Source organism: Harpia harpyja, chromosome 4 (genome assembly GCF_026419915.1).
Source record: "Harpia harpyja isolate bHarHar1 chromosome 4, bHarHar1 primary haplotype, whole genome shotgun sequence".
NCBI classification, from domain to species: domain Eukaryota; kingdom Metazoa; phylum Chordata; class Aves; order Accipitriformes; family Accipitridae; genus Harpia; species Harpia harpyja.
The window spans coordinates 31,413,799-31,438,977 of record NC_068943.1 but is presented as its reverse complement, the minus strand read 5'-3'; the positions used below and the strand labels follow the sequence as shown (position 1 = coordinate 31,438,977).

The following is a 25,179-nucleotide window of genomic DNA, read 5'->3' as shown; positions in this document are numbered from 1 at the left end:
GAACAAAACCTTTTCAGGTAAAAGCTCTTCATTTGGAAAAGTGAAGGGAAGCACTGACATTCTCCTCTTTCTAAGCTGTTATTTAGTTGTCAACAGGTATTTAGTTTATCCTAGAGCATTATGATCAGTTTGTAGCTGAACTTCTGTAGGATTTTAGAATTAAAATTTTGCTTGTTATTTTAAATGGCGTATTATTTATCACTTCACAGGTAGGATTTTCTTAAGTGACATCATGTTTAGCCTGTGCGTGGTGTGCACGTGTGCATGCACAGACATTGGCATGCTTACTAGTGATGTCTTGGACTTCTTAAAGAGATTTTATCTCCTTATAGTTTTTTGTGAACTTTGCTTTTGTTCTGTTCTATCTCAGTTTCTAGTTTTCCTGTACAAGCAGGATTTATTTTTGCAGAGGACTGGATTAGGTTTTTCTAACAGAAAAGTGGGTGTTTCAGATGTGTTTCTCTTGATCGTGGCTTATGTAATATCATACTTCTATTGAAGAAAAATATTAAGCGTGCTTGACACCAAAATGTAGGAGTACTGGTAATAAAAATACAGAATTTCACTGAATATTGTGTCAATCATATCATGCTTCATTGATTTGAGTTACTTGGTTGGTGCCCACTAGGTATACTCACTTCTCTAAAGTCTGTCCACATTTTAGATTTATTCATGAAGTAACGCTCTGAGTTATATTTTACTTCAAATGGTAGTGTAATTAGTGTCGTTTACAGATTCTCTCTCACCCTGTAAAAGTTACTACATTTAAAGAATAACATAGATGCATCTGTGAGTTAGTTATCATAGTGTTAAAATATTTCTAATTTATTATTAAAGATTCCCATGGATCTTATTTATGTGTGGAAAAGTGATACTTTACAGTTAAAACCTTAGCTATAGAATTTATTTTAGGAGTATAAAGTTAATTGCACTTAGTGGTAGTAAGCTGTTTCAGAAGTTGCAGGCACTTCAGTTCCCCTAAGTAGATTTAGCAATGCAATGTCATGTACCTGAAATAGAGAAGTACATAATTTTCTACTTAGAAACTTTTTTAAAATAAAAAATTATGGTAGTAATGTTGAAATATGAATGCTTAAGGCTCAGTCCACACTGATACTCAGTGCTGTCTAGTCCATGTGAGTGTTTGATAAGGAGATGGTACTTCAGAGACACAGGTGTTTGATGGAAGGGAAAATCATTGCACTGGCCATCAGTGTGGGATTGATAGCAGGACTGTGATCATCAAGGGTAAAGCAACACAAGGTGAAAATGTGGGAGAATTGAGCAAGCTATGTAAATTTTTATGGGATGTTCCATTTAAATTGTTCTTGATTATCCATTAATGTGCAGTCTGAAAAATTTAGAAATGAAACACTTAAATTTTTTCCATTCACAGTACTTGTTTATATGCAGGGAAGCTTGTCAGTAATATAAAACTGCCGTTATGCATCTGAGATTTCAACTGCAATATTGTTTTAATAGCCTCTTTATTTTTGCAACTTGCTTGGTCTTTGAAGAACAAAAATGGGACTGACTGCATTTTCAGATACGGTCTCTCAAATGTAGCGTTTGACATAGTGAAAATTCCTCAGTTTGCCACTGAATAATGCGTCCGGACTCTAATTCTGCAGCCTGTATAACAGCTATATTCACTTAACAGTGAAATCTCATGCAGTTCCAGTTGCAGGAGTGAGACCCTTATGTGACAATATGTGCATACAGAAAGTAATATGCTGGGCAGTCACAGCATGCTGGTTTTGTTTGCTTAGAATAATTTCTCATGAAAAACCTCTTCTGTTAATAAAGTATCTGTTCTTAATTGCAAACCGGTGGATATGGGCCAGAATGTAAGGATAGAATTGACAGAATGCTACCTGAAATAGCACAGTTTTTCATTTCACATTCCAAGTTTTTATTTTCTGTAAAATAGGGGGTTTTACAAACCTCAGAAGATTCAAGGTTGGGTGGTGTTCTTTTCATTTCCTTATAGGAAATTATCGGCCAAAATATAGGGAAGTAGGTATGGAATGAAATGATCTGTTCAGTTATGATGATGTTACCCGCTTCATCCTCTCCGTGTTTATAACTATCCTTTTAAGCCTAGTCATCATCATAACTTCCTATAGAAGTTAATTCCGAAAAGGTACTATTTGCTGGGTAAAAAGCAACATTTTAAAAATAGATGTTTTGCCTCTGTTTCTTGGAAGATAAAAGGACATTCAAATTAGGAGGCAAAATGAATGTAAATTTTTTGTATTTGTATACTGCTATCATGTCAGTGTGTACTGTACTTATGTATTAGATGCACTCATTTTATCTGTCCTTCATGTGTTGAATCCTCTCCCTACGCCATTGCCAGTGCCGTTCTTCTAACCCTTTTTATTTCAGATATGGCTCTTTTTACTGTAAATATTTAAACCAAAATCAGTATTTGGTATGTGATCGTCTTACTAAAAATGCTTTTGCATATGTCAGTCGATTTTTGTATCCTCTATTAAAGGGTGTAGCTGCATGAAACCTTACCAATTCAGTGGGGTTTTTTTCTGAAATACAGTGGGAAACAATCCCGAAATGGAAGGGTGCTCAGTTAGGTGAGATGTGGTATTGTTTTGCTTTCTAACTTTAATGGTTTATCCTGTCAGACTTTATAACTACTGCTGCACATTGAGCTGTCCACAATGACTCCTAATTATTCTTCTCAGAAGACTGGACTAATTTGAACTCATTGAGTATTTAGATAAAATCATTTCTCCTTGTGTGCATTACATTATATTTATTTACATTTCATCTGCTGTTGTATTACTCAATTTTCTAACTCAATTAGGTCTTTCTGGAAATCTCTATTCTCCACAGTTTTTACTAACCCAAATAATTTCTTACTACTGGCAAATTCTACTGTTTCACTGTCTGCTTCCACTAATTGATGTTAACCATTGTTTTTAATGTCTGGTATACACCACATGGTTAACTTCTACCCTCTCTGAGCATCTTGGTTAATGTCTTGGTTGTCTGAACCTTACTTATGAGATAAAATTCTTCAGATAATCAAAGGCTTGGAGAAGTAGTCCTTAGAGCTGAGCTGAACAATCTCTCAAGTATGTAGTGTAGGCTTGCTTTCTTCTGTTGCTTATAAAGGAGCTGAAGTGCTTAGCGAGAGCTTCAGCACAGAGTTTTGTTTGTAGAAAGTGCACGGATGTCAGACTAGGGAGGTCTTGTCATTGAAGTAATGACAAGATTCAGATAATGAAGTTTCACCAAGGTACAAGGGAAAAAAACAGGTATTATTGAAGTATCAAGAGTAAAATAAGTTACAGCAGTATCACATTCTATGTATATATGTCCACATTTATACATTATGATTTTTTTTGCTGTAGAATGGAACCTTACAATCTGAATGCTATGGGAACATATTGCTGATCAGATCAGTGAAAATTTGTGTTAATCCAATCTGGTGGGTGTTAGTTTAAATTTGTATTATTCTGACTGTATGGATGAGCTTTTTGTCATTTGTAACCTGTTTGCGTATGAGAAATTAGCTTAAGTGTGTGTGTTCTAAACGCAGTGACACGTGGATAGGAGCAGAAGAGACAGCAGAAGGGTAGGAGATTAGTGTTTGGTTAATCATGTTATACTGATTAATGAGCTCTAGAATAATGGCACTTTGCAATACAATAGAGGCAGGTTTTCGAGCTATATATGAATCATCCAGCAACTGGCAGATTTTCCCGAATTGATTTTATTTCTGTGTAGATCGAGTAGCATTTAAAGAATGGACAGTAGTTTCTGGAGCCCATTTTGCCCTTCTTCTACAACCTGTCTCTAGTGCTAAATATGTATCTTCCTTTTTTTTTTATATATGGTTTTCTTTCTATATTCAATAATTCCTTCCTTTCTCAGGTAAGAGAAATTGTGACTTCTTATTTATCAAACTTATGCTGTATTTGCTTTAAAATCTGTTTTTCTTAATGAAAAGGAGTTACTTCTTGAGAAGCTTAAGAAGTGTATCACTGTTCTGGGGTTTTTTGTTTTTTGTTTTTTGTTTTTTTTTAAACTTGGGTGGTTCTAAATAGTTGTAGGATACAAACCAATAACAAACACAGACTGTGGATGATATCAAGGTGGTTTTCAGTAGGTTGTCACACACAACAAAGGGGGGGGAATAATGGAGCTCTCATTTTTGGAGATTTGTGTCTGAAAATGAGAGCCATCTTTAGTGGTCAGAACCTGTTTCTGAGAGGCTGGTGAAATAACATTAAAGATTCTTTTCACTTGAAGTCACTTGAGTTCACGCACAAAAAATACATGACGAAGGAAAGCATCTGTTCTGTGTGGTGTTCGCTACCTAAATGAATAACATGTCATATGATCTTTCCCAAAGGGAAGCTGAAGAATCCAAAGCAGGTCATAAAATAAAAAGAAAAATTATCATTACTGGTGTTCATCTGACTAGTTCAAATCAGAGGCATTCCTTGTTACAAGATACATTTCACTCATTTATGACTTCTTTTTCTTTCTTCATCACCTCTGCAGCAACTCTTACAACATATATCATACTATTTTATTCATGTGAGTTCAGTGTCAATAGCCCCAAACTGAAGGATTTTACAGTTTTGCTTTTTTTTTTGGTTGAAGTAGTACAAAATGTCAAAAATTAGAAGGAAGGTCACAGTGGAAAATACCAAGACCATATCCGATAGCACATCCCGAAGACCCAGTGTGTTTGAAAGGCTTGGACCCAGCACTGGAAGTACTGCAGAGGTGAGTTGTAAAAGTGTTCTTCTTTTCCTCCCCACCCCAGCATCTTCTTTTCCAGGATTTAGGTGGTGGGAAAGAGTAGCTCACAAGTACCAAATACTCAGATGTCACTGACGTTAGTAAAGGTGAAAAGAACTCCTTAACGCATGGATGTTCAACATACTAATACTAGAATTTTCAAATAACGTGTGTTGCCCCAGCTTCTGGAGAGGAGCAGTAGTACTGTACATATTAATAGTATTTCCACCAACCTGAATTTTTCTCTGCCAGACCTGATGCTCATTGTTGATTATTTTTTTTAATTAGTTATATTACTGGTGGACAGAAATTACAGATAAATGGGAGTTAATGTGGAGTCATTTGTTTGTTCTGCCACACTCACACCAATGGTATTTCCAGAAATGAGTGTGAAATTCACCCAGTAATGTCTGTCTCTTAGACACAGTGCCGTAACTGGCTGAAGACTGGCAACTGCCTCTATGGGAACACATGTAGATTCGTACATGGCCCTTCACCACGAGGTAAAGGCTATAGCAGCAGTTATAGAAGGTAAATCAAGAACTCACTTTGAATTCTTCACATGCTGTAGGAAAATAGCTTTTGCAACTATGTCTTCTGTTTTCTTTTTTTTTTTTTTTTTAAAGTGAAATGCTGTGGTGTGCCTAATGGTATGTTTTATCAATAACCAATTGCATTGTGAAGCTGCTCAAAACAATTAATTTGACAACTTGCAGTGGGTTTTCCCAGGATTTTTGTGTGTATGTAGCTTTAAAAAATGAATGGAGTCCACTGGATGCAGATTACCTTCTTATATTACTTGAAATGGGAAGTTCAAGTACCTTAATACATTTTTTATTTTTTTTGCGTAGTGTCACTGCAGCTTCTGATATGCCTTTCTGTCCTTTACTAAAATGCTGTTCTGCAACTACTTACAGCAGTACTCACATACTTGCTGCCCTTCTGCCTTTGCTATATTGTTTGATGAATAAGGTGTCTGTCCTTTCTCTCCTGTTGTGAGAAAACACTTCTCTTCAAAACATAGTTTTGTGACTTTATCTGTCAGATATAGAACAAATACCCTGTATCATAGGAGGAGATCCAAAAAGTTACTTCATTTTTCAGAAGAGAGCATTTTTTATTATCTGCCTCTTCATGTGTTACTATAATTTTAAAATGTTGGGTTTTTTGACTGTCCTTTGTGTGGTGTAACACCTTCCTTAACTGACACTAAATGTGGCAGTAAGTTTGTAATATTCTTGCTATAAAGGACAAAAAGATAGTATAGTTTTAGCATAGTACCTCTTTTTATGAAGGCTTCACATTTTACAAACAACTGTGCTTCATAATGCTACAGTAATGCCAATGTTACCTCTAGATTATAGATGGGCACACTGAAGCATCAAAGTGTAAAGCAACAACAGGAAGGTTGGCATGGGGTTAGGATTCTGTTTCTGGTTCTTTTTCCTATTCCTGTGGCATACTCGGGATGATCTTGACTTTGCTTGTTTGATCTTCCATTGCTTCTAAGGTGGTAGCAGCTGGGATACAAAATATATCACTGAGTTTAACGTTTCTTTTGGTGTGTAAAAGATTTTACTGTGTTCTGTACTGAACGTTCCAAATGGGAAAAAGGAGTGATTTACTGGTAGAGATTAAATTTTAAAACTGTTAGAATGTCAGTCTCTCCTTGCTTTCAGTGTTTGGAACACTCAGTGTGTGGTTCTGCTTGGTCATTTGAAGAAAAATGACATTTCTTTTAATGATTAAAGCTGTGTTTCTGCTTCACTGACATTTAGGAATAATGTTGATTTACTTCTTTTTATTGCTAACTTTTTTTTACTAGGTCTGTATGAAAAAGTCAAAGGACAAATCTTGCTGCTTATTTGCCTGATACATTCAACATTTAATAGAGGTGTTCTTAAAAATAAAAAGGGCAAGGAAGCCCCTACCTACGCACCCTCCCACGCACACCAAAACAGACAAATGAAAAAAGCATGCTTGTCTTCAGAAGTTTCTACTGATGGCTCTTGGCCAGGCACAGAAAAAGCTGGTTTATGTACATAATAAACTGTTGGCATTTTCATGCCATTTAACATTACAGAGATTTTTACAAATGTTATCCAGGTATTTTGAACGCAGTTTTACTGGCTTCTTGCAAGCCAAGCTAATGCTGCTTCCACATCAGTTCAGTTCAAGCAGTACTCCTGTTAATGTGTCTGGGACAACGTAATGGCGGCGTGTCTACACGTGTTCAGCCAGGCCTGCTGGTGAAGTCTTTTGTCTGCTTTGCAAGCAGTTTGGTAGGACAAAGCACATCTTGCTGCCTTTCTGTCTTGCCCATTCAATTTCATACCTGTCCAAAATAAATCTCATTGTTAACGCCTCCCATAGTTCAGAACATCACCAGACAGTAGGAAAATGACTCTAAAATGAGAAGAAGGCTCTTAAATCCAGTTTCGTTGTAACTCTGTTTCAGCATTAATGCTGCCTCTCACAGCATGAATGTTAATCTTGCTGGTATAAAAATAAAACCTAGCATGTTTTTACATATAAAACTTTCCTGATGAAGATATTAAGAGTTTGGTAATAGACCTGCCAGTCTTCCAGACATCTGAAGTAAGGAGAAGCTAACGAGGAAAGAGCTGTGTGTAAACATGCTATCACAGAAGGAATTTTGCTCTCTTGCTCCACTCGTAAATTGTTTGTTGCTTGACAGCTTCCTGCTGGTTCCCTTGTACTATTGTCAGGATCTGTGACATTGTAGTGTCCCTCTCTTAGCCTGATCCTCTTTGTTCTGGATCATTACACAGGATTTAAAAACCAAACCAGCAGTAATATTAGGTAAGAACATATGGATTTTGCAAGGTTCAAATATTGTTGTATGGGAAACTGAAAAAAAACGAGACAATGTTTCATGAGCATTCAGTTATAATACATACATTACACACTAATAATTGTCATCTGCCTATACACGCATGTGTGCACATACACACAGATATTCTCAGGTAGCTGTGTTGTAATGTGTGCCTATTGCTCGGTGGTTGTTCCTGACACTGTAAGAGGTACAGAAGCAAAGGGAGGCACTGTTATGAACGTGCATTCCCTAACCAAGCTGCTGAATATGGAGAACTGAACTGCTGCAGGAAGTAATGCTGTTTAAAATCACTTAACTGCACTGCTTAAAATTTAAATTGATTAAATTCTGCGTTTTAGGCCTTATTTAAAAGGTGGGCCCAGCACAAAATATTAAGTCATTAAAGAGAAAATTCTTTCAGTGTACAAGGATAATGCTGTGGAGCCTTTTGTATGAAAGGTTCTACCAGTTGCAGTCTAGCCACATCATCTTAAACTGTAGAGGTAGAATTGTAGTTATCTATTGAAATTCAGCAGTGTGCATTACCTGGCATAACCAAAGATCCCTTTTGGAGGGGGAGCAGGGGAAAGTTATGTAGTAAAGAAGCCATTGTGTAAAAATTAAAATTGTGGTACACCTGAAAGAAAAATCAGCTAGTAGACCAGCTTGGTTTTCTGTGCATTAAGCCAAAGTATCTGAAAACAGTCATAGCTTCCTGAGTAATTATTTCTTAAAATTTGACAAATTTTCAATCTTATTTTATTAGACTTCTTGGGGGGTCATGATGTTTTTTGGGAAGGAGGGGTAGGATGGTTACCGTGACTTCGCTCTAGTGTTCTCCTAAAGCTGAAAACAAACCCCAACCCCCAAAACAACAAAACCAAACAAAAAACCACCAACAAACCCCAACCCTAAAGCTATAGCTTTTTTCATTTCTGTTATTTCCTGATAACTTTTGTAATCCTTAAGTAGATTTGAATAATGTTTTAACAAAATAAGTTTTTTCTTCCCTCCCATACTGAAAAAGGTATTAATTGAAGGTGAGATGGTTTGGATGTTTCTTCACTCCAGCATATAACTTAAAAAAAAAAAAAAGTATTAAAAAGTATTAAAGTATCAGATGTCTCTCTAGAAAGTACATGAGCTGCATTCAATGTAAGTTCTCTTGCTTTCTCCTTCAGCTACTGGGGTTTTTCTTGAAATTGCTCCTCTTGAGGAACAATGTTACTAGTACATTATCTATAATCATTTTGCCTTTTAAATTAATTTTTGGTTTCACACATACAAATCCTTTGTGCCATAGCTGAAATATTATTAAAAATTAAGGCATTGAATTGCCACTTTTATGTTGCAAGTTTATTTGCTGAGGTAGCTGATGGTTGGAATGCTTCAGAGAGTTTCAGTAATGCAAAGAAATTACCTTTCTAAGATGGGAGGAGAGGAAAAAAACCCCACCTTGAATCATAACTTTTGCTAAAGCCAAACACTTTAAAGATGATATAATCGTGCATGCAAAGAAGATAACTTGTTTATATTTGTATGCTGGATATTATTTGATCTTTCTTAGTGCTGCAAGAAGCAACACGCTACTGTTTTGTACCTTTCCTCTGATCTAGATTGACCTGTATTTACAATTTAATGAAGAATTAAATGCATTTAAAAATGACAGCAGTCACTGGTCTTTTTCTTCTTAGATGACACCTTATGACACAGTTTAAAGAATTAAATATAGACAGCATTGCAAAAGAGGAAATGGAAACCAATTACAGGTTTTCAAATATGCACAGGTTGAAAACAAAATCGTATTAATTTAGATTTTACATGCATAAACTGTGAAAGACAGTTTACACTTTGTGTATTACGTGACAGAGGAAGGGTGGGAGAAATAATACTTTGTAAATGGAAACCCTAATTCAGTCTGAAAAACAAAACAAATGCAAATTTCATTATTCAGATATTACATATAACTCTTCTAATCAACTAAGGCAGCATCAGTATCTCTTTATGATTCTTTAGTGTAAGCTAAGTACAGATCCAGTGCTTTCATACAAGCATTTCAAAGAAGTATCTGTAATTACGGCTAACAGCCATCACAGAAGTACCAAACTCAATATCAAGCCAGATTTATGTGAAGAGAAAACTTGTTTTCTTGAACTAAAAGATCATTTGAAGCAGCTCCTACATCCCCTTTGCTTACAAACTTGTTTGAATGCAAGGGTTGTTCTCCTTTAACCCATAAGGGATAAATGAACTTGTGAATCCGTACTAAGAGGTAACAAAATTATATAGATGTCTTGTGGTAGTGTAGGATGTTCCCCCTCCCTTCCCACATCACAGTAATACCTTTTACAGAAAATATACCTTAAAGTTGCATGACTAGTAGAGTTCAATATTTTGTAATTAAAGAAAGAAATAATTATGTTACTACAAGATGGAAAATGGAGGAAGCCTCCAAGAGTGAATTTCTGGTGCATGGTCTTGCAACAGTGTTTTTTTGTGTGGCAGTCTCACCAAGATCATGGGAGGATGGCACCTAGGTCACGTTATCTCCACTTGCAGACTTCATCTGTATTCAGAGTTGTGCTTCTGTGTGACTATTGTTGCTAGTCTACAGTAGTTTGACTCTGCATTAATTGTATTTTTTTTATATATATATATATATATAAAAATATATATATATTAAAATCAATGCAACTTAGAATATGGAGAAGGCTAAAGATATCTTGAAAGACTTGGTAGGAGAGTGACTGTGAAACACATTTGCATGATGGTCAGAAGAAGATTTGTTCTGGATAGGATCACCTGCAGCTGATCTAGAGTAGTAACTGACTCATGCCATATATACATACAAGTATTTTTCTTCTTAGAGTCAAGTCTTCCTTGATGTTCTGAAAGAGTTCCTTTTTTAGAATGCTTAAGCCCATTAGAGCGGAGTATTTTTTTATTCATCCACTGTGCTTCTGGGTGGGAGGTTTAGATCTTTCTGTATATACTAATAAAAAAAAATTAAAAGACAGATTGTATTCCTTTAATAATAGTCCCATAGAACTGGTTATATTATGTTTCTGTATTATACAGGTCACCGGAAAGACCCACTGGAGATCTTCGTGAAAGAATGAAGAACAAACGTCAAGACGTTGAGGCAGAGCCACAGAAACGAAGTACAGAGGAGTCGTCCTCTCCTGTTAGGGTAAGAATGGAGTTTGCAGAACTCCAGAATCCCTCAGTAGAAATTGGGCAGTGTGTCCTAGAAACCTGATCGTGGTGACTTGTAATATTTAAAACGTTTTAATGAACCTATCATTTTGTACATAGCTTGTGGCATATTTTGTTATGAAGTGTCTTAACAATTGTATTATTTTGCAATTTTATAGCACTTTGGTCTTTTGGTTTGCAAAGATTTTATAAATCCCGCAGACTAAAATATGTTATAAATACTGATAAACAGGTATTTAATAACAGTACAGACTCTTTATTACCAAGAAAGTGTATTAACCGTTGTTCCAATCATCCACTATTTTTCCCCCAACACTTATTCATATCCATTGTTTACATGTGTCCCGACTCCAGCTGTTCATCCCAAATTTGCTTTTGGTGAGACCATACAGTTACTGTTGTGCTGGTTCATTTCGCCTTCCTCCTCACATATTCATCAGCCATCCCAACTGCTCACTTTTGAATTTTGCAAAAAATTCATTCATTATCGTTCTCATTTTCTTATCATCTTTCTGCAACCCTATACCCTTCAAATATCAGAAATTACTTATTTTTGTGTTGTCTGCTCCTGATGTTACAAACAAATAGGGGCAGAGTTGGTAGTGTGACCCTGCACCTGTATAACAATAGCACCAGTGTATTCCTGCGTCATGTTTTTTAAGACCATCTTCATATGAATAATGATTAAAAGTTTTTATTTGTGAAAAATCAGTTTTGCTTCTGCAGGTATTAACAGTATTATTTTTTTTCTCTCAGTCTGTTCCTACTTGCTGTGTAAAATGAGTTTTTATGTCAGGTGTAAAGAAATCAACAGCAGCTGCTATCATTAAATTAACAGAATGGCTTACCTTCCAATCATGTTCTCAGTTGCTGTTAATTTGTGTAAACTTTCAATCTTTTTACTCTTTTACTTAAATGTGTTTCTTTTATTTTCTAATAGTTTGAATAAACTGTTAAGTACATGGTTGGTGGGAAAAGTGGTTTTTCCAACCGTTATTAAAAATTTACTGTAACTTCTTCTTTCCTGCTACAAATCAAATTTTGATGTAATTCTTGCTTTTGGTTAGTTAACCCTGCTTTTTATAGTGTTCTGTTAATGTAATAATAAAATACTCTAAACAACTAAACCCCAAGTAAAGGTGAACTGGAAGCAGGAATCAAAAGGAATCGGAGAATTAGTGGGTCTGTTAAAGTACCAAAGAATTATTTACAGGATAAGCACACTGTAGAGAAAAAAATACTCTGCTTCAGTCTCATAAAACAGAAGGCTGAGGAAACCACTGAGCTTTTGTATTAGTTGCATGGGGGCAACTCTCAAAATACGGGATATCCAAAGAAAATATTCTGGAACAAATAGATGAAGAGGGACAGTCATCAAGAGTTGCATTGCAAAGAACCAGGATATCTAAAAGAACAGAAGATTGAAGTGACTGAACTGCTAACAAAAATCTTGCTCCATCATTAGAGCTACTGTTGTGGTGGCAATCTAATATGTAACGTTTCCATCTCTTATTAAAGCTTTTGGGATAACAGAGGAGCTGGATAAGAAATCTTAACTTTGTTTTGAAATAATGAAAAGTAGCTTGTTCCACAAAAAGTTTCATAATTGTGGTTTTTTTTTTAAAAAAAAAAAAAAGGAAGAGCAGCACTGTTCCTGCAGACAAAATTTGCGCTTCACCAGTCTACTAGTCTGAAACTTTTATGGGGAGTAGTGGCTAAGAGAGAACTGTGACACAGGTGAAACCTTAAATAGCTTCTTTTGAAACAAGGCTTTTGAGGCACATAGACAGTCAAAGAATAGCAGGTATAATATTGTCAGGTTTAGAAGCCAGCTAAGGGGAAAATTTTAGATTAATTTCAAATGATGAAATTACAGAGGATGCTGTGGTGCTTCATCTAAAGAGCTGTAACTTTTTAAGAATGTTGAAAAAATGTTGGACATCCCAAATGTCAAACTTTGCAGAAGATAAGAAAACAGTAGTTGAGATTACTAAAGTCTGAGGAATGCTGTAGGGGTTGGGGAAAGAGTTTTTGGCAGTACAATGGCAGATGAAACTTGATGTTGGCAAGTGCAAGGTGTAATGCACAATGAAGAAAGTATTTAAAACAAAAAATCATGAATGAGTATTTTAAAAGTAACTGACACTATCCAGTAGAAAAAGAAGTTATTGTGGACAGCTCAATGAAACCATCTGTTCAAAGTGCAGTCACAGTTGCAGAAGCAAACACTCAGGTATATAAAGATGGAATAGAAAATGATCAATATTATGCTGTAGAAATTCATGGTCCAGTTTTATTTGAAATGCTGTTTGGTTGTGATTGCCTGTATGCAAGAAAATACAGTCAAAGGTCTTTTTTAAGTGGGCAAGGAGGTGAGAAAGAGACTGGAGAGAAGAAAGAACATGTGGTGAATGCATATAATGTATGGTTGAGAGAATGTAAATTAGATGCGTCATATATTTTATCCCAGTAGAAAGAGTGGCAAATTTGAAAATGACAAGGGAAATGCTATTTACATTATATATGACAATTCTACCTGATTGCCAGAAGATACAGTCAAAAACCTGAATAGGTTCCACAAAAAGTTGAGATAGTATAACTAGTATAAAATCTTTTTAGAAGAGATTTCTTGTTCTGTGGAGACATAAGATAACTAGTACAATCTCTATGTATTTAGGAAGAAACTTCCTGTATGGACAGCTTATAGAATATATCCCTTATTATTTCTTCATGTCTTGTACTATTATTTTCAGAGACAATATGCTGCGTTACGTGGACAACTACATTGAACTCCGTTGTTTCTGTGTTTCTCAGATTTGTGTTTGGAATTACTTCAGCACTGTATATTAGTGTATCAGTTATTATACAAATAATTAGATAAGGTTCCTGCTGTTATTGTATTTAGTTGGAATTTTTTATGTTGAATTTTTCTCCGTATTATGAGAAGACAGTTACACTGGAGTATATGAAGTATTACCTGGGAGTTGTGTGTGATTTGGGAGAAACAGTGGGAAGAACTTAATGGACGTTTAGGAAAGGTTTTTGTAAGGAATGTGTATCACTTGTTTCATATCTGTGCTTTTTGTCACTGTGGCTTTTGAATATTTCCGCTGGAAAAAAAGTCAGCATTTTCTTCCATCTCTGAAATGGAAACAATACCTGTTCATTTCAGGGAAACTTCAGATTCATTTTCTTGTATGTTTGTGTATAGTGTGGTAGTAGTTTACACTATAAAGGTATCATACCTAGAGCAAAATAGTACTGTTCTTGCCCAAAAGATTCTAGCTGTAATACGTGATAGCTTATTCTAGATTAAATAAATCTGTGCTTTTGAATTAGTTTGTATTGCTTCTGCATGTACATGTGCTGATAAGGCTGAAACTGAAGCTTCTGCCTTGTAAGAATTGTAGGTTGTAAGAGTCCTATAAATACTCTTTCCATCGGAGTTGGCAAAATAATACTTCTTGGCTAGAAGCATGTTTTGCAGACTGGATGAGTCCTTTTGTGCTTGCCCAAACTCTTCTGGCTGTAGTGGGAAATTCATTCAAGTAGACATCAAGTCTTGTGCTGTAGAGTGCTGATTATATCTTATGGGGTGTGGAACTTCAACTTAAGTAGATATTAAATAAATAAAATCTCACACAATTCAGCCATAATGTCGTATTTTTTTTTCTTTCTTAAGTAGCATTTCTCCTGAACGTCAACATTAAACTGTAATCATCTGACCAACACATGTAAATAGTTTAACTGTGAGCACATACCTGAAAACAGCATAGACAAATTCTACTAAGTTGTTGTTTACTCATAGGACAATCTACAGGGTTGGGGGTTTTTCTAGTAAATAATTGTATTATTATGAAAGTTTATTGTTTCTCATCTAGTAAATGGCATTTTTTCGTAGTCTGCAGAGAAATAGTTTACAAGTGTGGCTGAAGTGGATACAGCATCTTCAAGTACAGGTGAAAGACATGCTATTGGCCTTTAGGAGCTTGACTTATTTTATTCTTCGTTTAAGGCAGAGATGAGAAAAACCTGTGTGAAGTACAAGAAGGTCTATAAGAATAGGAAGGAAATATTTACTCCCCATAGTACGAGGGAATTATATGTGTTGTAAGTGGAACAAGTACAATAAAAGGAACATGTTGAATACTTTTTGATGAGAAAATTCAAATATGTGTTCTAAACCATCATAACTTAAATTCTTGATTTGCGTGCCCCAGGAAAATATACTCAATTTCTAAACTGAGATTTAGATGCAACGTTACCAGAATCTTTTTTCCTGACAACTATCTGAAGTCGTTTAGTGAATGAACGGGCTCAGATCAAGTTGTCCTGACTTGTAGAATAGCACGCTTGCATAAAAATTGTCTATTTTCTTCCTCTATATTCAGTAATTCAATAAAATTCTTTCATAGATGTTTTTGTTCTCAGTTCTTCTGTAGAAGTATGATTGTGCCACTACTGAATCTCTCCACTGAAAGGAGAAAATACAGGCTGTTTCAAGATGCTTGTGTTTGTAACTTTGGAGATGTAGGCAAGATACATACAGGTTGTGTAGTATTTTTAACATGGGTTATTAAATTGGTCTTGAAGCGTTCTGACTTATCTGCGCATTCTCTGCTGACGAGTTATTTGGGGAATTGGCTTTGAGAAGTTTTTTGAAATCAGTATATAGAGGATGTCCTAACATGCGTATTTCAGCTTGCTAGTAACAAATAGTGTTGAATTGATAGAAACTAGTATTTGTATTTAAGAAATTATGTTTATTGTTTGTTTATATTGTAGGAATTAGTTGCAGTATATAGCAGAAGTACACAGTTTAATAGAACAGATGCAGCCTTCAAGGAAGGCAGTCTAGAAAAATTAAGATAGTCTAAGAAAAAAAAGAATTGTTGCAGGAGAGGCTTGTTGATAAAGTTACAGATTTCCAGATCTCATCAGAGTAATTTTCTTTTAAAGTAACTTGCTTTGGAGTATAGTACAGTTCTTGCTCTTAGACCAAAATGCCTTTAGTACATGTTGTGATGATGGCTTAGTTGACGTAGACTTGTCTGCAGTTGATGTCAGCAACCAACACGACTTGATAGGTTAGGATCTTGTACATCATTTTAGAGATCCTGTTATGAAATGGAGAAAAAATAACTTTTTTTTTTCCTTATTCTACAAGCTGCTTTAAATTAAACATGACGCAAAATTAAACATGACGCAAAATAGTTCTTTAATGTGAAGTTCCTTCATGTTATGTAGCGACTGGTCATTTTTTTCCAAACCTTCTAAGGCTTTGAATATGATATACTGAATGCATCAAGATGAGAGGCTTGAAGATAACTGTGCATTGAAGCATCTGCTTTAGTTCACTAGGTAAAATAAATGCAGTACTTGTTCTGTCATTGTTTATGTCATTAAACTAGAGATAAGATTTTAACATTGTTAGTAAATAAAAAGGAATAGTTGAATTTTACTCACTTGGGAGTGACTGTCCACAATGTTATGTTATTTCCTTACTGTGTTTCTAAGGTGATGTTAAGAATTTAAATTAAGTCAAGATCTAAGTCCCAATAAGGAATAGCTAGTGAAATTCTCAGACATCTCCTTTTCTTGGCATAAAAACAAAGGTTCCTACATATCAACATGGAAGAATCCCCCAAAGACAAAAGAAGGAACTATGGGAGGTGAGAACAAAAGGGATATGGGACAGACTTTCATTATTTGCTCTTTCTGGTTTCCTACTTAATAAATTAACCTGAGGTGCTTCTAAGCTTGAATGTTCTTTTTTTTGCAAATAGTGAAAAAACTTTGTCCTGTACTCCACCGAGGCCCAGGTAGATTATTTAGACAATGTCAATTCAGCAGAGGCAATGATGCAACTATGCAGCTTTACTATTGGAATTCAGCAGGGGGGGAAGAGCAGCACAGGTTCAGTTGCCTTTTGAAATTATGTTCTTTCCTGTAAGAATAGTCTCTGGCTTCCTTAGGTGTCCATGACCAACTGCCACATGCAAAATGGGTGCTACTGCAATAGTTAGACTTGTCTAATAACTTGGGGCCAGTGAAAGTGCAAATATAAAGTTATCAACAAAACTTGATTCTATTGTGTTGCTTTAGACTTTTTTTTCCCCCTTCCTTCTGCCAGCCAAGGGTGTCTCTCTTTTTTTTTTTTTTTAATTATTCCTGCCCTGCCCCCCACTTCTTTATCCTTTGGAGAGTTAAATGGTTCAGCTTCTGAGGCTCATCTGCCTTGCATATAAATATTCTTATTTACAGCTGAGAACTCTTACTCAAGCTGTTAATATTATACTCTTTAAATGTTCATTAAACTTCTGGTCTTAAGAACCTGGTCTGTTCTTTCAGTTCCTGTTTTAAACTTTATTCTCTGATACGTGCTCGATTCTTGCTCTGCCTTTAAACCTTCTTATTTTATGAATCCTTTCTGCTCTTTTCCCCATCTGCTATTTGCATACTGATTGTATGAAATTGCATTAGAACATGTTGCCTGTGGAGTCTCTGCTTATTTAAGAAGGTATTTGTTCAACAGGCTAAAGGGGAAAATGCTTTTTGTACTATAAAAAAGAAACAGCCAAAATACCATGTAAAATATACCTGCTTCTTCAGGCTTCTTTTAAAATAAAGTTGTTTACTCTAATGCAGCATTTTTCCCTTTATAGAAAGAGTCTTCACGAGGAAGACATAGAGAAAAGGAGGATATCAAAATTACAAAGGAGAGAACACCAGAAAGTGAAGAGGAAAATGGGGATTGGGAAACAAATAGAGAAGGTAAGTGTAATTAAGCTACTGTCCCCCTACGGCTCAAAGAATTGCAAGATTACTGGGCTGTATGTAAAGCAGAATGTTTAAAGGCTTGGTCTCTAAGCAGAACACTTTTATGCAGTAGCCATTAATGTTTATTTTTGGAGACGAGCAAAGAAGCAATCTGAGTTGGACTTCTACAACGGTAAAACCAACTTATTTTAAAAACACATGGGGTTTTTTTTTTACTTTTTTTGTTTTTTTGACTCCTCAGACAACAAGGAACTTGGCCATAGGCTACTCCGTGGCTGAACCTTTCACATTTAGAACACTAGTTGAATTCAAGTTACACCCAAGTAGTTTTGAAACTGGTCAGTCTGAGAGAGTGTAACTCCTTTGAATTCAAAAGTCAGTAGGTTGTTGCATAATTTGTAATGGTGTGAACTGTCTCATTAACAAGGGCTCCATTAGAATGAGTATAACAACAGCTGAAGGTAGCAGTTGGTGAACTATTTATATTCTGAAAACACTTGAAGAGTGGTAAGAGTCTTGCATTACCTTGTGTAGTCATTTTTGTTTGGGTGGTGGGGTTTGGGGTTTTTTTGTTTATGTTTAAAAGGTGATTTTGTTGTCCTTGTTCATAATACTCATCCATTTAATATGCAGACAGTTGAGGAAAAGGTTGTCTTTGTTTTCTCCTCTCTCTCCTGAGTTTCACTTTTGTTAGAGACGCAGTTTACCTGACAGATAAAATACGGCAGGTTCTAATGAACTGTGGTGTTTATGTAGTTTTGTAAGTGTCAGTGTTTCAGAAGTAGTTACAATGTTACAAGAGAAGATGGGAATCCTGATCCATTCTGAGTGAATTCAGATACAATGAATGTATTTGCAATAAAGTATACTACTAAAAGTTGTTTGTGGGAGGGAGCACCTCTGTAAATTTCATGAAGTAGGTAGCTTTTCTAGAGTATGTGCTGTAAGTGTTGCAAATACTGTTTTGCTGTGTCTTAAGCACAATACCTGAATAGAAAAGTAGCCATAATATATTTTCACTCCTTTCTAAACGTTATTTTTGGCATGATTTAAGAAACATTGAGCTATGGAAACATGTATGCATGGAGATAGAATCTAAGTCAAAAACGTTTGGAACATAAAAACCTCAAGTTCTGTATAAATGTATAGTATGAATGTCTTAAGTCTTAGACACTGAGGCTTTCAGCTTGAGAATTAGGATTTTTTTCGAAATAGTGTTGATCAGTTATGTGGATGAAGTAGAATTACTATCTATTAAGTTCTAGTGAGTGCTATATAAGCAGACATGTGAACTGGGAAAGAACCTATGCTGTTAGGAACTGCAGCTCTCTATAAGCTGTTCCCATGACGACACATGAAGGGAATTTGTAGACTGAGTTTAGTTATTGCAAAACCTTTTATATAGTTCCTCTGTGTAGGAAGGGGAGTGAAAGCTAATGACTTTTTAATGAAGTCATCTTTTCTCTGACAGTTATTTTCCTAAAGTGCATTCTGAGCATTAGACTTAAATAGCCATAAACAAAATAAGACATGTAAACAGAGTGAGTAAAACTGCTTTAATTTTCAGTAAGATTTCAGCTGCAAGGCTTGAAGCATATGATACTAACTAGCCATGACTTAATGAAATAGCGAGAGAAATAGCACCTTTTCTGATGTGAAAACCAAACAGTAGCAATGTTTTAAAAACAGAAATAAACTCTTGAAGTGTGCATTTATCCAGTGAAAGAGGTCATACAGACCTCTTCTTTTATTTTACAATCAATTTATAGATGTAATTAAATAAGTGTATCAGTTGATTTGTGGAATATTCTGTTATACAAAATCCTCTAGTATCATGCATCACTATTTAAATCTGTTTCATGTGAGATTTCCTAATTAAGTAGTGCTCTATATATTTTTGGTCTTTGTGAAGACACACTCTTTTAATTTTTTTTTTTTTTAAATAAAAATAAATGGTTTACTGGGTTTCCCTTGCTACCTCAGCTTAATAATTGATGCAAGTCTCTAAAAGAAGTTAAGGTGGGTTTTTCTGATGAAGTTTAAGAATTTAACTGCAGGTTGTATGGAACTAATTGCAGTTATTTCAGGTTTATGCATATAATAGGAGAAGAGATTTGGCTTAGCTTCATTGATCCATTCATGCAGTGCTTAAAAGTCACGGAAATATTTATGCTTGGCATCCAGTATGCTAAATATTATTATTTATTTAATATGTAATTGTTTACTAATCTATTTACTTTTTTTAAAATAAAGACTCTGATAATGGAGATGTTAATTATGATTATGATCACGAGCTGTCTTTGGAAATGAAGCGCCAAAAGATTCAGAGAGAACTCATGAAGTTGGAACAGGAAAACATGGAGAAACGAGAGGAAATAGTCATTAAAAAAGAGGTTTGTATTATGTGAATGTGAAATTAAAAAAATAAGTCATCAGCTACTTCACAGGCTTCTAATTGTTTCCTGGAAGACTTGAGCTTCCTGGGCTACAAATGCACTATTGTGTTACGTAGTAGTAAATAACTGGCACATGTATCACTTAGTATGTGACTTGGATATTAGTTGTGAGTATCTGGTCAATCCAGCACCATAACCAAGTTTTCTGCTTTATGAAGTCAGCTATTAAATGAGTAGGATTTAATGCATTTTAATGATATAAAACTAGTAAGACCTTTAACACAGAAGACATGTAGAAGAAAACACAAGGCATTTGCCAAGCTCCTTTTTGAACGTGTCTTGTAGTGACAGAGTAAAGTAGAGTGACAGAGGCAAAGCTGTAAGTGTTAGAAACCCTAAAATTTGGGGGAAGATTAACAAAAAAAAAAAAGTCTGAAAGGAGGTCTTTCTTTTTCAGACAAACTTGAGTGCTAACTGGGTATGTACTGATTTCAAACTTTTAGTTACAGTTTTTGTAATGTATTACAGAGTACCCCATCTTCTCTTCCCCCACCCTTTTCCTGTCATCTTCCTTTTATGGTGATCTTTGAAAACGATGTGGTTAGTTTATTTGAGGTATATGTGTACATTGTTAAGATCTCAGATGTATACTGTTACTGGATTTACATATCTGACATGTATATCAGCATACAGGTAAGCTTTTGAGCATCAATGTCTTATCGGTTAATATATTCTTTTCCTCAAGATTTCTCCAGACGTGGCTAGATCTAAATTATCACCATCACCATCACCAAGAAAGTCTAGCAAATCTCCAAAGCGAAGATCCAGTCCCAAATCATCTTCTTCGGCTAGTAAGAAAGAGAAGAAAGCATCTACTGTATCTTCCCCACTTTTGGATCAGCAGAGGTCAGTATGTAGGTTCATCTTGCGAGAAAGTGAGAATGTGACCATGCTGATTTTTGTTACTGGAGTTTTCATAATTAATATGGTTTTTCATTTTCTTTGCTTTCAGGACTTTTGATTATGTAACTTTAGGGGAAGGTCTCTAAATTGTGCACTGTGAATCATCTTGTGCAGAAAATTGTTATATGCATGTAGTTGTCGGTTGATTAATTTCATGGTTTACAAGCAGATCTTTTCTCTTTGAATGTACTGAGTCTCTGGGAGGTGATGAGGAAATATAAACCATTAAAAAGTGGGAAGCAGTTTTATTTGAGATGCTGCAGCCCGTGAAGTAGCTCCTCTAGACTGAAGTGACATGTTTAAAATTTGACCAACTGCACATTGTGTTGGTATTGCATATTGCTGTTCAGGAAATAATGTTTGACTTTCGAGGCAGGGAATTTCTCAGAATTCAGGAGAGGGAAAGAAGTGGCGGATGGGGGCAGGGGGGGAAGTAAGGACAAGGTATATGAAAATAACAGGAAGTTCAAACTGGGCACCTTGCCACAAAAAGTCAATCTCCAAAACCTGTTTCTAAGTTCTTGCTGCCTGCAGGACCTTTTGAATCACTGTTTGCAGCTTTTAGATAAGAAAGAAATTACTGCAGCAACATAAGCGAACACATCTGTATTTGCTAAGCAAAAATCCTGTTTAAAATAGGGACAAAACAATATTGTATCTGCTGTGAGAATGTATAGCATGGGCTACTATGCTACTGACATTCAGTATGCAGTGATACCTAGTTTATAGGGTTTATGTCAGTGGTAGTTCATATGGAAAAATATATACTATTTCAAATTGTGAGATGCATATTCAAAAATATTTCAATGCTTTATCCTGCATCAGGTAGTTAACATTAAATCGAAGACATGAGTTGTTCAAGTTATTTTGTGTATGTGATTGTGGTATTGCATTGCAGAAATGGGAGGCTAAACACACAAGATGCTCTATAGAGTTCTGGTCCTCTGATGTGTGCAGTTCATGCAAGGGCATTTTAACTTTGAAAACTGGTTCTGTCTGAACGGGAGCAATTTGTATTTTTGTTCGCTTGCTTCAGAAATAAAGGTTATAAATGGAAGGGCTCAATGTGAATTTTTACCATCTACATTCACCCTTCAGTCAAGTGCAGTTATTGAGTGCTGCTTGGTAATGGAGTGGTGAATCCTATCCTAAAAGCTTCAAGGCCCTTTATGTTATAACTTTCCTGCCAACATCTGAGAAATCATTATTTGAAATAGTTGGCAGTCCGTCATTTTTCTCCCCCCTTGTTAATTTATCTCTAGGAGTTCTAAAAGTAACCAGAGTAAAAAGAAAGGTCCTCGTACCCCTAGTCCTCCTCCTCCAGTACAAGAGGAAACTCCCCTGGGGAAAAAACACAAAGAAAAACATAAAGCAAAAGAACGTTCAGAAGAAAAGGCAAGGGAGGTGAAAGAGAGAGGGCGTGACTTTGAAAGGCACAAGGAGAAAAAAGAGAAGCAGAGGTAAGTTATGTTGCATTACTAGCTTTTAACATTAATGTAACCTTGCTTTTAAAGTTATCTTTTATAGAACATTGAATAATAAAGGATTTATACCTGCTTTGCCAACAGCCTTTTCAGTACTCATTAAATATTTTAAGTGCGTTATATAGATGGATTGATAGACTATAACTAACAGATTGGTGGCTTTTAATTACATAACTTAATAAGTTTGTAAAATGCCCTTTTGAAAGATTCATTACTTTTCAGGAAGTTGGACCTTCACCAATGGAGCAATTCATTTGCCAAAATCTTTGTCAAAGTCATTCACCTGTCCGCTTGCCTGCTCTTCTGAAATCTTAGAGGACTAATATCTTTCTAAATTGGCAGTGACATGTTTAACGTCTCCCTAATCTTCAGTAGGTTAAAAGTATTTCTGAAGTAGTCAGAGTACTGCAATTTTAGAATTACTTCACTTTCGCATATATATACATATATATACACACACCAAATAGTGGACTAATATGACTGTTCCCGTTATTTTCTGAAGCATAGGTGTCCATTTAAGTTGAAAAATACAACACCTGCATTTTTAAATCCTGTATTTCCTTGATGAAAACAGGGTATGTGTTTAAGTGTTTACTTTGTAACTAGCATGGCAAAGGCTAAGGAGTGGAAGACCAGTGAATTGTGTATCTTTAATCAATTAAATAAATGACACTATTCTTTCTTCAAAATATATTATTTCCCTCATGCTTGCACACTTCATTACTGGAAGGAGGTCACAAGCACTAGAAAATATTCTAGGTAGTGCTGAAAGGATCAAGAGAGTACTTGGCTTATCGTTGTACTATGATCAGGTATTGCTGTGGTGACTACAGCCTTTTATTTCAATGTTGGATTTTTGTCTTTTTTTTTTTTCTAAATAATAAAAATCAGGAAATAATATCAAATCTTCGTGATGTACAGTAAGTGACATAGTTGAAGGTTCTGACAGATCTATTTCATTTGAAACTGTGATTAGCATTTGAAAATGTCTGTAAGCTTGAGTCTTCTTAACTACTAAGTTCTGACATCACAGAGATTTTTTTAATAGGGTAGCAAGATAATTAGCCATTGATAGGAATTCTGTTTCACTGCCACATGAAATATTAGGTAAAATTACAATATATTTTTGTTTTTACCATATTCTAGTTTTGCATTTTACAGTCCAGTGATTAGCAAGAAATTTAGTGCGTATCTTGCATTTTTGAGTCTTGCTTCCTTATGGTAATTTCATATATGAAATTATAGATGGAACAAATGATTCTGTAAGATAGTTCTTGATCTTGTAAGCACAGGTTTTGTCTTGGAGTTGTCAGTCATTTCATAGAAATGTACTAATGCCATATTACACCCATTAAACAAGCTGCTGTTTATGTTTCCCAGGGATCCCTCTGAAAGCTCCCATAGACAGAAGCGTTCTCCTAGTCCTGCAGATCATTCTGGCAGTAATTCTTCCCCTTCCAGGGAGTACTCACCACCTGCTGCAAGGCGAAGACAAACCTCCCGAGCTCCAGCCAAGTCAACCACTCACAAACATAACTTCTCACCCTCTCGCAGGTGGGAGGTCAATTGCATGGATTTTATTTCCATGAATAGTTATAGTTTAGAAACTTCCTCTGTTGCTTTGACTACTTGTTCATATGTGTCTGTTGTGTGTGCCTCAAACACTTGAGCTCTGAGACTTTTTAGTTTTTGCCAAGTTACTACATTGAGAGTACCTGTCATGTCAAGAACACAAGTCATGGTGCAGGCTTCCATTTTTCAGTTTCTCTCAAATGTTTTGGCTTCAGGTAGAACTTCAGAAGTCTGATATGAGACACAGTCAGTCTGTGATCCTTCGGGAAGTTTTTTTCTCTTTCTTACCTTCCCCCTTCTTAAAAAATAGAAAGTGTGTGAATTCTTCTATCTTAGAGATGGGGAAGGAGAAGAGTTTCTCCATTCTGAAATGGGTAAAGTGGTACACAGATCCTGGCTCTACACATCTTTCCTGAAAAGGAAGCACAACAGGCTAAACAGTACAATATGAGGACAGTTTCAGAGACCCTTCTTGCAGGAAGGGAAGATATCATCCTGCTAGTTCTAGAGGCCTTAGAAAAAAATCTTTTACGACCCATTAAAAAGAAAGGGAGGAGGCTTCTTATTTTGGTCTGAAGGAGTCTGTAAGCTTAGGTTTAGAATGGCAGTGCTGAATACTACTGCAGTCCTGTGTTTGTCTAATGGAGAGGGAGGCACACTGATTTTCTGCATGTCTGTTGAAGGGTGGGGGGAGGACACCAGATGTCATATATGTCTGCATGCTGATAAAACAAGCAAAATAAAACCCATCCATTCAGCAATCCTAAGAGTTGTAAGCAAGCTCTTTTGCTGCTGTAGTGACTCAGTTCAGCTGGAACAACGTTGTATTGTATTAAGCTAGATGTCACTGGTGGACATTTTCTCTAAATTGGATTATTACAGGGGAAGGAGTAGAGCAGCCAGTTCCCCCTGCAGCTGGCGTAGTAAGGAGACTGAAAAATACCTTTGCAGTACCCTTTTCCCCACTTTTTCTAACCTACTGCACTATTTTGCTCGTCACTGCCTGCTTGGGGGTTCTATGCAGATGTATCAAGTGTTGTGCAAGGGAATGTTAAGCAGGGAAAATAAATGGGCCTTCTGCTAGAAGCCGGGAAGGATATTTGAAGTGTTTTGTTTGTCTCCAAACCATTGATAGCCTTCCATGCAAGCCAATTTTAGT

General features: G+C 35.8%; 1 protein-coding gene across 4 annotated transcripts in view; it reads left to right on the top strand.

Annotated features, from left to right (window-relative positions):
* The window catches only part of ZC3H13 (zinc finger CCCH-type containing 13), a 49,338-nt gene that overhangs the window by 1,478 nt on the left and 22,681 nt on the right, over positions 1 to 25,179 (top strand). For 2 of the 4 annotated variants that reach the window (XM_052786101.1, XM_052786100.1), the window contains exons 2-10: positions 4,633 to 4,758; positions 5,195 to 5,304; positions 10,688 to 10,799; positions 16,441 to 16,497; positions 17,491 to 17,599; positions 19,859 to 19,998; positions 20,747 to 20,907; positions 22,227 to 22,424; positions 23,829 to 24,002. In XM_052786101.1, coding sequence (XP_052642061.1) covers positions 4,642 to 4,758; positions 5,195 to 5,304; positions 10,688 to 10,799; positions 16,441 to 16,497; positions 17,491 to 17,599; positions 19,859 to 19,998; positions 20,747 to 20,907; positions 22,227 to 22,424; positions 23,829 to 24,002 — 1,178 coding nt within the window. In that variant the 5' untranslated portion in view covers positions 4,633 to 4,641. The remainder of the gene's footprint in view (positions 1 to 4,632; positions 4,759 to 5,194; positions 5,305 to 10,687; positions 10,800 to 16,440; positions 16,498 to 17,490; positions 17,600 to 19,858; positions 19,999 to 20,746; positions 20,908 to 22,226; positions 22,425 to 23,828; positions 24,003 to 25,179) is intronic. The other 2 variants (XM_052786103.1, XM_052786102.1) reach the window with 1 other exon arrangement.